Here is a 13100-nt window from a genome sequence, read left to right on the forward strand (position 1 = left end):
GTCTGGGGAATGGGATTTTCAGTAGTCATGTTCCCTGGCAGAGAAGCAGGGAAGATCTAGAGCTTTCTCATCTTTCCGGATGGAATCCATATTTAGTAGGCGAGATTAACCTCCATCAGCTCTGTTGTTTTGTATGAGGCTTGTGTTTGTTTAATGACAAAAATCTCGTTTGTTTCAGCTCTTGCACAAAGCAAAACTTACAAATGTGATTTTTTTTTTCCATAGACAAAACCTAGCAATAAAGCAATGCTGCTGTAAAAAGTTAATGGTAGTTTTGTCCTGCTAGAATAACGCGCTAACTCTGCAGACGCATTGAGTCGTGCAGTGATGCCGAGCAAAAACACTGGGGCCCTGACCCCAAACCCATTGAAGCCTTTCCCTTTCCTTCAAAAGCTTCAAAATGCTGAGTGTGTTGTCCTGAGTGTGACTCGGTGACTGCCTTTTATATTGTTTGAAATGCCGTGGGTGCCGGGCTGTGGCCCCCAGACCGCCGGGGAAGGGCTGGCTCCTGGGGGGAGAGGGGTGTGGGCAGGCTGGCCCTTCCCCACGGCATCGGTCCAGCTGTGGAAGCCAGGGAGGTGCGAGGGGCCAGCCAATGCCACCGATGGCTGGGCGCTTGCAGCCAAAGGCAGACAAGAAGCACAAGGAAGAATGCTGGATTACAAAAACGGAATAAGGGAATTTTCACGTGTGATTATTTCCAAGCTATTAACAGATAAAGTGGAGTAATCACCCTACCTGGGAGCTCTGACGTGCAGCACTGCTCTGGCTGTAACTTTCCTGTGATCTTTGTATTACCCTAAAAGCAAAACCTACAGCTGCGGGGATAAACTGATTCTCGATGACAGGAAAAACAGAGGTAATGTATTGTGCAGCCCTGACCAAAGATGATGCTTTAATCATACAGCCTTATCCAGCCAGAGCAACCAACCTTCAGAGTGACTCCAGTGGAGGCTGCATGGAGTTTTGCTAGGTTTTAATCTGATACTTTATTTGCAGTTTCGAGTTATAAAGAGAAAAGCAATTTGCAAATGTATGTGTGAAAAAGAGGTGTGTGTATATCAGGACATGAAAGAGAGGAAAGCAAGCCCATCTTCTAGAGGCTCTGCTTCTAATCAGTTATATGCACCTCAATTGTATTCATAGGAAACTCACATTTCTGGTGCCAGAAACATGATGACCAGAGTTTTAGTCAGTCCACTGATCAGTTGATTGCAGGTGTATTTGACTCTGGGTTGTCACTGAAAACCACATATTAACAGAAACTGTGGCTATTTTTTACACTATCAGGTTATTAGTTTAACATTGAGTTATATTCAGAGAACTTTTTTGACTATTTAGTATTTTAAAGTCCCAACCTGCACCAAGCAGAATCAGTAAGAAAACTGAGTTTTCAGAAGTATACAACCAATTACTTTTGTGGCTGTTTAGTTATTAATAGCTGAAATTAAGACATAATTGGTATATATTTAAGTAGAATGGGGAAAATTAATGTAGGTAACATAAAAGACAATGTTACCAATGTGCAATGATGTGTACATTAGAAATCAAACAATTTCCTCAGATTGCTGAGCTGTAATTAGTTTTGTATGTTGTTTGTTGGGTTTTTTTAATAGCCTGATCTGGATTAACAAAGTCCATCATGTTTTCTTCTGGATTTGGTTGCAATTATTAGGAATTATAACTAAATGGTGCTTGTGAAAGATAACAGTGCTCCGGAGACTGAAATGAAGTTTCCATAGATAATTGCACATATGTCCACATGGCCTACCAACAATGATAAAATCTGCTGTCTCAAGAGATCATCTTTCAAAGCCTGCCTTCCATTATGCTGCTAATGCTGATAAATGTGTCTCTTACAAGGCCAAGTGCCTGCATCTCCATGACAATTCATGAAAGTGATTCATGCAAAGAAATTGTTCATCGGCTTAGAATTTACTTAACCTTGTCTCTTATTTCAGCACAATACACACTGGAGTTTTCATTTGAGTTGAGATGCAGTGCTTTAAAATGCTCAACACATGAAAAAAAAAAAATCAAGGTCTCATTTAATACCCTGGTGCTTCCTGAAAAATGCAGGTTTTCACATGGGATGGATTTGGATATAAACACAGTTTAATGAATTTTTCTTTCCTTTCTCACATGTTTTCACCAATCTCCCTTGTGAACAGTTGTCCATGCCAGAAAGTAGTGATCACAGTCTGGTCCGTCCTAATAATAAAGGCAGCAGGGACAACAGTATGCTTCCTATTTGGAAAGCGAATTAGGCACTCTGGCTATTTCACAGCATTGTGAGATCAGAGTAATTAAAGTCTTCCTTTGGAAGGCAACCGTGCAGTTTAACACACTTTTTTTGTGTTTTCTAGCAGAAGGAGCCTGAGATTTGGGATTATGATGAGCAAATTCATCTGAGTAGCCTTTGTTTCATGATGCTGAAAGGGAGAAAATGTATCATTAAACAAAAATGGAACAGAAAATGCCAACAAATCATGGAGCCTTTTCATTTGAGTCATTATTTTCCACAAAATTTGCACAGTATTTGAGAAAAACTAAACATTACACTGGCACTCTTGCATCACTGAACACTTGCACAGGCGCACTTGATTTCCACCACCACCACCCCACTCTTTAACTCTGGTCAAGCTGCTTTGCCAATTTAACCAGGACCAAGGCATGAAATGTGTCAACTGTGTGGTTTGCGCAGCTCTGTCTGTGTATTGTTTGCATACCTAACAGATACAGCTCAGAGGGTGGGGAGGTGGAGATTTTGGAAGATAAGCTACTGATTGTGCTTCTATTATAATATAATCTTGGGGTGGGGTGATTATTCTTGGCAGGAAGACAGCGCTGATTTGAAGTGCCAGCTCCAGTTTGCCAAAGAGGAGGCCACGCTGATGCGTAAGAAGATGGCCAAACTGGGGAGGGAGAAGGATGAACTGGAGCAGGAGCTCCAGAAGTACAAGTCCATCTATGGAGACGTGGACAGTCCCCTGCCTACTGGGGAGGCAGGGGGTCCACCCAGCACCAGGGAGGCCGAGCTGAAGCTTCGTTTGAAGCTGGTGGAGGAGGAAGCCAACATACTGGGCAGAAAAATAGTGGAACTGGAGGTGGAGAACAGAGGGATTAAAGCTGAGATGGAGGATATGAGATGCCAGTATGAAAAAGAGTGTCTCAGCAGGGACCACATTTCAAGCATTCCTACCTCGCCCTACGGTGACTCCGTGGAGTCGGCCACAGAGCTGCGCCGGCACCTGCAATTCGTGGAAGAGGAAGCAGAACTGCTGAGGCGGTCGATCTCTGAAATCGAGGATCACAACAAGCAGCTAACGAATGAGTTGAACAAATTCAAGTTTGAGCCAGGCCAGGAGCCGGGCTGGTTGGATGACACGGCGTCCAAGTGTGGTGGGACCTTGCAAGAGGAGCTGAAGTCGGCCAGGTTGCAAATCAATGAGCTGAGCGGGAAAGTGATGAAGCTCCAGTACGAGAACAGGGTCCTGATGTCCAACGTCCAGCGTTATGATCTTGCTTCTCACCTGGGCCTGCGCACCTCCAGCCCCAGGGACAGTGACGCTGACAGCGATGCTGGGAAAAAGGAGAGTGATAGCGAAGAGGGTCGCCTGCCCCAGCCAAAGAGAGAGGGGCCCATTGGGGGTGAGAGTGACTCTGAAGAAGTTTATGAGAAGACGTCGGGTTTTGGGAGTGGGAAGCCGTCGGAAGTCAGCGACCTGTGCTCTGCTGAGCTCATGAGAGTGAAAGAGGACACTGAGTCTTTAATTAACATCAAACGTGAGGCTGAGCGGCTCGAAAGGACCGTGGACCGCCTTATCACTGATACAGACAGCTTGATTTATGATGCAAAGGTGCACATAACCAGCAGCCCATCCACTGAGCAGGATTTCAGAAGTGGTGAGGAAAGGGGAGAAGATAAGCACGAACCAGAGCTTCTGGACACCGTCAACTCCAGGATGAAAGCTTTCCGGAAGGAGCTGCAGACCTTCCTGGAGAAGGTTGATCATATTGGAGAGGGCCTCAAGGAGCAGATGGAGGACCTCTCCCCTCTTCCCCATCTCACAGAGTCCTCCAGTTTTCTGTCGACAATGACGTCCATGTCCCGAGACTCTCCCATTGGTAACCTGGGGAAGGAGTTAATCACTGACTTCCAGGTAGGTTGGCCTCTTGTTTGCCTTCTTTCTGTTTATAGTTTCTCTTTCTTTCTGGCATCGCTACCCTAGAGCTAATTTTCCTCACAGCTGCTTTGTTATGATTTCAGACCTGCGATGTATTGAAGTATGTAATGTTAAAGAAACACTTTTAGGTTTTACTTTCTTTTATTTGTTTGCACAACTCTTTTGATTCAGAGGCGGTTCCTTGTGGCAAAAAGGCTAATCCACTGATGCTATAGTGATCAGTCTTCTTTTTGTCTGTAACAGCAATGTTTCCCCGTGAAAGAGGAGATTAATTTAAAAAAAAAATAATCTGATGAATGTAAATTAGCAGCCTTGCTAAGAAATGTGAGAAGGTCTTTATTATGCTCTCTCATAAAAGGGTCAGGCGTGTTCTCAAAAGCCTTGCCAAAAGAACCCAACCGAATGCAGTTTTCTAAGTGATGTGTTTTGAAAAGCCTGCTTACAGCTCACTCCCCTAACCGAGCAGCGAGTGAGAAGCTCTGTAGCCAGCGAAGGACTGCCTTGCCTAAAGCGTTGCCCATGGGCGCATGTCTAAACTGCCACAACTGCCACACTGGATATGGCTTTTCTGCACAGCACAAGTAAGGAAGGAAGAGCCTTGTGTCCCGTATCCTTCATGACTTGTATGCTTGCTGTTGGTTTGACTCATGCATCCTCATTGCATGCGCCTCATAACCAGTGTTTGCATTCTTTTTTCCTCTCTTTCTCTTTTTTGCTTTTCAGATGTTTCAGCCCATCATTTTGCTCATCCTCATTTTGGTTTTGTTCTCTTCACTTTCTTATGCCACTGTATTTAAGTTGGTTTTTCTGTTCACGCTTTTCTTTGTCTTGTAGTTTTTCAGTCGTCTACCTTACCCATTTTTGTTTTCTTTATTCCCTCCTGTCCTTTTGTTTTTTTGTTATAAACCGCCCATGCACCTAACAGTCCAAACTGAGGGATCAGATGGAGTGGCAGCTCAAACAAGATCGTGGAGAGGAGCAAGAGATTCACCACCAGCGAGCCACCACCGACCCACATCGCAGAGCTGATGGAGACATTAAACTCTACAGGCCAGGAGACAAGGGCTGTTTCAGTCTAGAGGTCAGCAAAGCAGCCCGTCTTACTCACTGCCTCCTGCTGCCTTAGCCAGGAGATGAGTAACCGAAGCCAGGGGTTGGGGGAGTAAATTGAACCAAACACAGCACCCCTGTCATGAAATTTGTGGTTGGCCTCTTCTCCCCCTTGCAATTTCAGAGAAACAAATTGGTCCTGACTTTGGACTCGTCACCCTGCTCCCAGTAGCTTCACCAAGTGGGAAAATGTGGCTCAGGGACCCATTACAATTAATTACAGAAGCCAAAGATCTCTAGAAGAGGTCGTAAATCCTGATGGGAGATCATGCTTCCATGTTTCAACTTGTGGGATATTTTAAATCTTGAAAGTCTGCAAATAGAGATCACTTTGCATTTTGCCTGGCAGTAGTCACTTGCACAGGAGAGGGTTTGATGCTGGTGTGCATGGTGATTCTCAACAGGCAACACAGCACCCTTCAGCTTCCAAAAAATTTATTTAAAGCAGAATTCTCCATTGTTTGGGTTGTTGAGTACTTTTCCATTTGTCAAAAACATCGATCAATTTTTATTTAAATCTTCATCCATGCAGAGGCCATATCCGCCTCAGTAAACATCTACTTAGCTGCTTTCTCATGAACATAGGTTGTCCAGACACTACAACAGGTCCTGAAGAAAACAATTTCTAATCTGTCTCCATAAAGGCGAGATTAAAGCGTTGGGAAATCTTTTCTGCTGGCCACTGGGAAGCCAAATCCACCTTGAAACTGTGTGGTTAGAGTAGCTTCTAGTGAGGGATGAGTTTTAATATGTTTTTAGTTCTAAAGACACATGCAGAGGCCTTAGTATATTTGAAACCCCCTAACTGAGTCTGGGAAGAGGAGAATGCTGGCTGGGACAGCTGGGTTCGGGAGTAAGAGGTAACACGCACTAGAAAGCAGGGGTAGGATGAAAAAGCATCAGGGTGGCTGGTAGCCAAGCAACACGATGCTGTATTGAATATCAAAGGGAGAATGGCCCTTCATCTTAACACAGGTAATTCTTTGCTGGTTTTGTTCTGTTTGTTTTAAATTGTTCTAACAGTGCAGAGTTTTGGTAGTACTAGAATAATTAATATGTTCAGCAGCTTCTCTTCCAACTTTTCCCTTTTACCGGTGATAATAAACCTTGGGAAGCATATCTGATAAACCCAGGACACCATAAGTCTCTCACTGAAAGGTAAAGTCTTCCTCAGCTGCGAAATGGGTTGATGAGGTAGAGAAACCTTGCTGTTCAGCGTGCATCCTTTTGCAATTGTATTGGTCAATAGTTATGGTAGATTAGGTCAGGAAATGACCACAGCAAATGTTTACAATATTTCTGTTTAAATTCAGTCATCTTGATTAATACCCCCCTTATCTTAGATCAGTCTTGCTATCATATTAAGCCCTTTATATGTGAGCCCTCCATTAAGATTAGGGATTTGGGTAATTTTTGCACAACATCTTTTTTCCTCTCGCAGGATGGGATGCATAAACTGTGTACATCAAACTGGTTTAAACAGAGGTTGGATAGTTTTCACACCGTAGCCTGACAAGAAACAAGCCAGTAATTATAATCAAAGGTAGGAAATAGCCAGTTTAGGTCCAGATGTGCCCAAAAGATAAGCAAGGCTGGAACTCAAGTGGCCTGACTTGAAAAAATGTTGAAGACTAAGGTGTTTGTTTCAATCAGGTTTCCTTAAGCAACAAAGAATATCACACTGCTTCCTGCTGAAACTTTTCAATGGTTGGGCAACCAACTGAAATCTTATAATCTGTAATACTCAAACCCAAGTGAAGCAGAAGATTCCTCCAAATAATTCAGTGTGGTATCATTTTTAGTTGTTTGGGGTTTTTTTATTTCATACACTGTACTTGCAAAAAATACTATATTTTGGGGCCAGATGAATGATCAGGAAAAAATATTATTGACATACCAAAGGGTTTTTTTATTACCACAGAAATCTGAGGTGGAGACTCAAACCTTTTGGTGTCTGCAGCAGAGATGGCTACACATAAGCCGTTATCAGCTTTAACATATGAAGTGAAAATATATGCACTGGCCAGTGGATAGCATTGATTGATGATCTTCTTACTGCATATGGACTTTCAGCATGAGAACAACACATTTCATTTCAGTGAGGCAAATGTTTTCTTTTTAAGCGGGCAAACCCATTTTACTAAATTAATTTTTTCCAAGCTGAATTTTAAATTACAATTTTCCCAAGCAATGCTGAGCAGCTTCCATTTAGCCATTTCCCTATTTTTAAAAATGAGCATCGTGAGACCCTAATTGTTTGATTAAATACAACAAATGCAGACTGACTTGTGCTTGAAACTACCCCATAGCCTAACTGTAAACATCTGCCTTTGCTTGGGCTTTGCACTGCAGTTGTTAGTGCAACAGTATTATTAGAATATATTTGCATTTAAAGAGGTGCGTTAGAGTCACAGTCCAAGGGAAATTATATCTTAAAATAGCCTTAAGAGCAGAGCTTTTTTTTCTGGCTGAAACAAGCCATTCAGCTGCTGTTGTGGGAGGTTGGAGCCCATTGGGGTGGATGTTCAATCCATTATTCATGATTTTAGCAGGGTAGGGTTGTGCTGGGAGGGGGAAATCATTCTTTACCATCCAAAGAAAAAGCAAGTGAACAAGTGAGAATTGCCCTGAGTAAAAGCCATGGAGGAACTAAAAAAGGTAACACAATTCTTCATGGAGCAAATGCCCAGGACAAATCAAAGGGTTACTATGGCAACAAATGGGAACCAGTGGGAAAAAATGGTAAATAATTTTTCATTTGGTGAATTTTACCCTTTTTGCTAATGGAATATCCATAAACAAAAGGCAGCTTCCTTAAGCAGTCTCCTCCTGTTTATTCAGAAACAAGAAAACAGTCTGGAGGAAAAAAAAATCACTTTCACATGTCCAAGTATAGTTTGTGGCAATATTTGATACCTGATGCTCTAAAATAGAGCTGTACTTCCTAGCTCTGATTGTTCCTTCAGAGGGTATCAGTTCTGCCCTTGCCTAAGTAAATGTATATCACTACAGGCAAAAGCAGTCATCTTTGCATTTCAGAATTGGATTATCCTCATATGTAGCTTTTAAAGACTTACACATTTGTTTCTGTGTGGAAAAATGCCACAAAATCTCTGACACTCCCAGGTTATGGAAAAAGAACCACTGAAGTGAATTCACTTAAAAGGAACAAGTTGTCACAGAGAATTAAAATAAAAATGGATAGGCTAGAGAAGGTGAGAGCATGTCTTAAAAAGTAAGTCTTCCACAAGGTCTAGTAATAAAGGAGGAAGAGCTCACACTGAAGAATAATTTATTCTAATGAGTTTTTAATCTGTTTATCCATTTTCCTTATCATGCTCGTAAGAAATATAAAACATCTTTATTACTCTAAGTGAGTACCTGGGTTAAATGTGGACCAATCAGATACAGTGATGTGCAAGTTAGGTAAGTCACTTTACCACCTCATTTGAATCAAAACTTCTGTATGGATCTATTTTGGACATACAAGGAGAATTTTGGTCTGTATTTTAAATGTTCTATTTTTAGCTGGGTTTGGAGTGTCTGTGCTCCTTCTGTGCAATTCTCATAATTCCACGTGAGAGCTTTTCAGCTGAATGGCTTTTGCAGCAGCTCCCAGCCATGTGCTGAAAATTTACACATCCTTTTCTCTTGCCCGGATTTAAGATTTTGTTTTCCCAGAAAGGAAACTCTGAATGTTTTATACATTGTGACTTTTCTTTGTTCTGGGGGGGGAAAGGAAAAAAAACCACAACCCCAAAAAACAACAAATGAGGACCACATAGAAGGATATATCTCTTGGTGTCCACTATTCCTCCAGTGCAAAGTTGTGGGAAGAAAAAAGACAAACTTGTGCTGACAGGATCCCTTCCCACCAGGATTAAGGGCAGCAAGAATAATTTACTTTGATGAATTGTATTCTTTCTTGCTATGCAAGATTCTGTAAAGGTTGACAACATAATGGCTTAAAAGACCTTTTATGATGTAAATCTGGATATCCCAGTCATAACTGAACTCAGTGAGACTTTGTGTACTATCCATACGAGGTGGATTTTTAAAGACTGTGCAAAGTGTTCTGTGTTTTCGCAAAATCACAAACTCTCCATATAAGCACAGAAAAATAACCACACAACTGCCTATTGTACACTAGCAAATGGAATATATGCCATTTATTTTTAAGGGGTGAGGAAAAGAGTACAGCTTCAGAGGCAGCCTCTGAGAATTCAGTCAGATGTGTATTGTATGTAAAAAGTAATACAAAAGGCACTGGAAGTTCCTTTCAGATCTGGTTGATTGTACGCATGCAGGGGTCAGTATCACATGTGAAAAAGTAGCAGTTTTTAAACTGCATGGTCAAATAAGGTCCAGATGTCAAAGCATTAGCCAGAATAGCATAAAATATTCATCTTTTGGCTACATTGGAATTGCACACAAATGCTGCAGAGCATTTTTTTACCCTGCCTCCTCAGGCCTTATATTATTCCACTGCTCTCAAAAAAAATTACTAAAAAAAAGATTCCATGAAATTTGATCTTCACAGTTCTTACATGTAAACTGATCAAGTTTGCAGGCAAATTGAGATTGTAATTAGCTATGGTAAAATGGAGAAAACAGACAATAAGACCCAGCTGTACCTCACGGTGCATGGCAATGGTGTAAAAACAATTTGTGGCAGAAATGTGGGATTGTATGAGCTGGAAACTAACCTGAAAAGCCATCGACACACTGAGAGGGGCAAAAAGGGGTCAGTGCAACGACGGAGCAGTGGTGAAGCCCCCAAAGCATGGATAACTTTTCTCTGCGTATTCTCTTGAGGTAGACATCGGCCTGGATTAGCTTGTTCTGGAGTGATAACAGGTGAGAGAAAAGGACTTATCAGAAAGATTTGGCGCTGCCTGTCTGAGAGGACAGGAGTGAATCTGGAAGTGCAATAATTGGGATACATGGGAAACTGTCCGTCAGTGTTGAGCTGCAGCTGTTTCTGTGGTGCTGTGATGGAGTAGCACTAGCTCGTAGTTCCCGTTATATTGTGTTTGTATGTCTTGTTGTAGTGAGTTTGTGTCTGTTTCTGTGGTGTCAGTTCACTGTGTGGTGGCCAGCCCATTTTGGGGTGTTTTCTGTTCCTCCTGTAGCACATTCATTAATGAGAACAAAGGAAACAAAGAATGGGAGTTAACAGGTTATCAATGTTAGTGTCCATTTTGTAACAAACGAAACCACAGTTGTGCCACAGACTACACCCTGTTATTATATCACAGGGGCCTGATTTCCACACATAAACATCTAGAAGTCCAGCAGTATTGGGTACTTGAACTGCATATACAAATATCACATGATACATTTGTACATATTCTTCATTCATGATCCAGATGTTTAGCAGCAATCTACTAGGTGCTTAAGCAGCTTTATGTCCCTTGATTTGAGCAGTAAAAATCCCAATGCTTCTAGCAGAAATGACATTATATGAAATTATAGGCTGTGAAGAGCCCTCAGGTTGCACTGGAAGGAAAAAGGTGTGCAGCTCTGCATTCGTGCATTAACGGCTTTTCAATATGTTTATTTTACCACTTATAAAAAACTATCGTTCTTAAACAGGTAAAGTCATTGTAAAAAGATTTGCATCGTCTCGTATGCATATGATTGTCTGCCTTTATGATGTAGGTAACCTCTTCCTAGTAGTTCCAACAGTTACCGCATAATCCCAGCTGCCCAAGCTGCCTGAAGCTTGGCTTTGCGTGGACTACGTGTTTATTGAAATATTGCACAGTTTAATCATTTTCTTGCCGTAATTTTGCAGCCATAAGGTGTTGTCAGTATATACATGACTACGTGATTCCAATTAATATTAGTCTGAAGTAGAATGCATGATCTTTTAGCAAATCATTGTCCACTGGAAAACACAAGTGTGAAGTCGAGTGAAAAATTCAAACCTTGCCTTCCTGATAACTCTTACTGCTCTGATTCAGCTTCCAGTTTCAGGAATCCCAAGACCAACAACATTTCTAACTATCTAAATGTGTAATTGTAATACTGTAAGGGCAGGCGTATTAGGATCAGTGATGACTGTGAACAGAAGAGCATTGCCATGTTGTGTCAGTTTTCACCCAATCAACTTTGCATGATTTTGGCTGATTTTGAATTCTTAAAAAGAAGGAACACACTTTTCTTTTTTTTTTTTTTAATTACACCTGAGTTAACTAGGTACCTTACTTCTTATTTGCCATATTCCTAAAGAAGCCTGATCAGAATAAAAGAATGCAGAAATTTCTGATGAAAATAATGTTTCTTTTATTGGATGAGAAAATTAAACTGATGATTTACGAATGTTTGTGCAAACTAGCAAATCCCATTGCAAGCAGTACTTTCAGAATTATTTGTGCGACCAAATTTTTGCTTGTGCTATACAAAATGTCCGCAGACACATTAAGGTGTAGGATGAAATTGGTAAGACAGATAATGTTCTCTTGACCACTGTATGTGTACCTTTCAGAGGGCTAGAAGTGTCTTTTCCTCAGGTACAAAACAGACATGCACAAGTCAATAAGTGAATCAAGTAAAGAAGGAACTGATAGGGCCCAGAAAGTATATGTAGGGTGACTTTCATTTTTCAGTGGAGTATGGTCCTGCGGGTGGTTTATGGGATACCTCCATCTGCCTTATCTTCTTCTTCCCTCGAGGAGGAGAGGAGCATCTGTTCCAGTGACAAATACTTTTTGAATAACCAAAAGTGTCCCAGCAAGGGCTGCTGTGGCCCAAACACTGGCAGCAGCTGCTTTTGCTCTTAGGAAGTAGGAGGAGTGCCTGGGGAGAGGAGACGGGTGCCGGGCCTGGTGCTGGAGGGGAAATGGCAACACAGCTCCCCGAGAGCGGTCCCACGACCTGTGTTATATCCTTGCAGCTGCCGAGATTGGAGTGCGCTGGGCGTCAGCCAGCAGAGAATTTGGGATTATGCTTTGAAGCCTGAACAGATCCGTTCTTTAAATGTGTCTTTACTCTGAGAAGTAGGAATTTTGGTGCTGTAGTATTTTCTGTGGTAATGCATGTGAAGAGGACAGCATCTGGACAAGCATCACCTTTGTACAGACAAAGTTGTAGCTCCAGTGTGAGAGACACAAAAAGAAAGGGGTGGAAAGTTCTGATCATGAATGTAAGTGCCACAAGATTAATTAGCATAGTATAAATAATGAGGTTGACTCTGCCTTCTTGGGTCTTTATTTTTTAATTAACTTTCAGAAGTAAAGTGGATGGGATTCCAAACCTGATGTGAACATGAAATTAGAAGTATTAAGATTAAAATAGTGTTGGACCTGAAAGGGGAAATACTCAAGAATTTTGGTCAGATCTCAGGCTCATACTGATTATCACCGTGACATTTGTGGAGTAATTATTTTGAGCAGAAATCACAGAATGAAGTCGACTTGTGCAGAGAGCTGTCCTGTATCTGAAGAAAGGGACCTCATATGCTTAGTTGGTTTAATAAATGCTATCCCATTAACTGCCTAGTCAGAAGTGTTGCAAATCAACAATTAGGTTCAACATATGTGCATTAGATACATCTTCTGCAGAGATGTTAAAATTTTATAGCTTTGATTATCATAAAGAAATACGCCACCAAATTTGTAATCCTGTAAACAGGAGCTCATCTGACAAACATCACTGATGGTGCGCTGTCTTAGCTACTCGAGTGCAAACTCTGAGCAGAGGCCTGGAGGGAATATCCAACATGTAACATCAGCATCCCAACTTTAGTTTTCAGAAGCAGCCACACAGGAAATTCCCACACATATTTAGGGTGTTGCTATT

General features: G+C 41.6%; 1 protein-coding gene across 5 annotated transcripts in view; it reads left to right on the forward strand.

The window, feature by feature from the left end:
- Nucleotides 1–13100, forward strand: part of MTCL1 (microtubule crosslinking factor 1) — a 118949-nt gene that overhangs the window by 69624 nt on the left and 36225 nt on the right. For all 5 annotated transcript variants that reach the window (XM_037380566.1, XM_037380568.1, XM_037380567.1 and 2 more), the window contains exons 5-6: nt 2838–4163; nt 5113–5268. In XM_037380566.1, coding sequence (XP_037236463.1) covers nt 2838–4163; nt 5113–5268 — 1482 coding nt within the window. The remainder of the gene's footprint in view (nt 1–2837; nt 4164–5112; nt 5269–13100) is intronic.

The sequence above is a fragment of the Falco rusticolus genome, chromosome 3, assembly GCF_015220075.1.
Source record: "Falco rusticolus isolate bFalRus1 chromosome 3, bFalRus1.pri, whole genome shotgun sequence".
In the NCBI taxonomy this organism is placed as follows: Eukaryota; Metazoa; Chordata; class Aves; order Falconiformes; family Falconidae; genus Falco; species Falco rusticolus.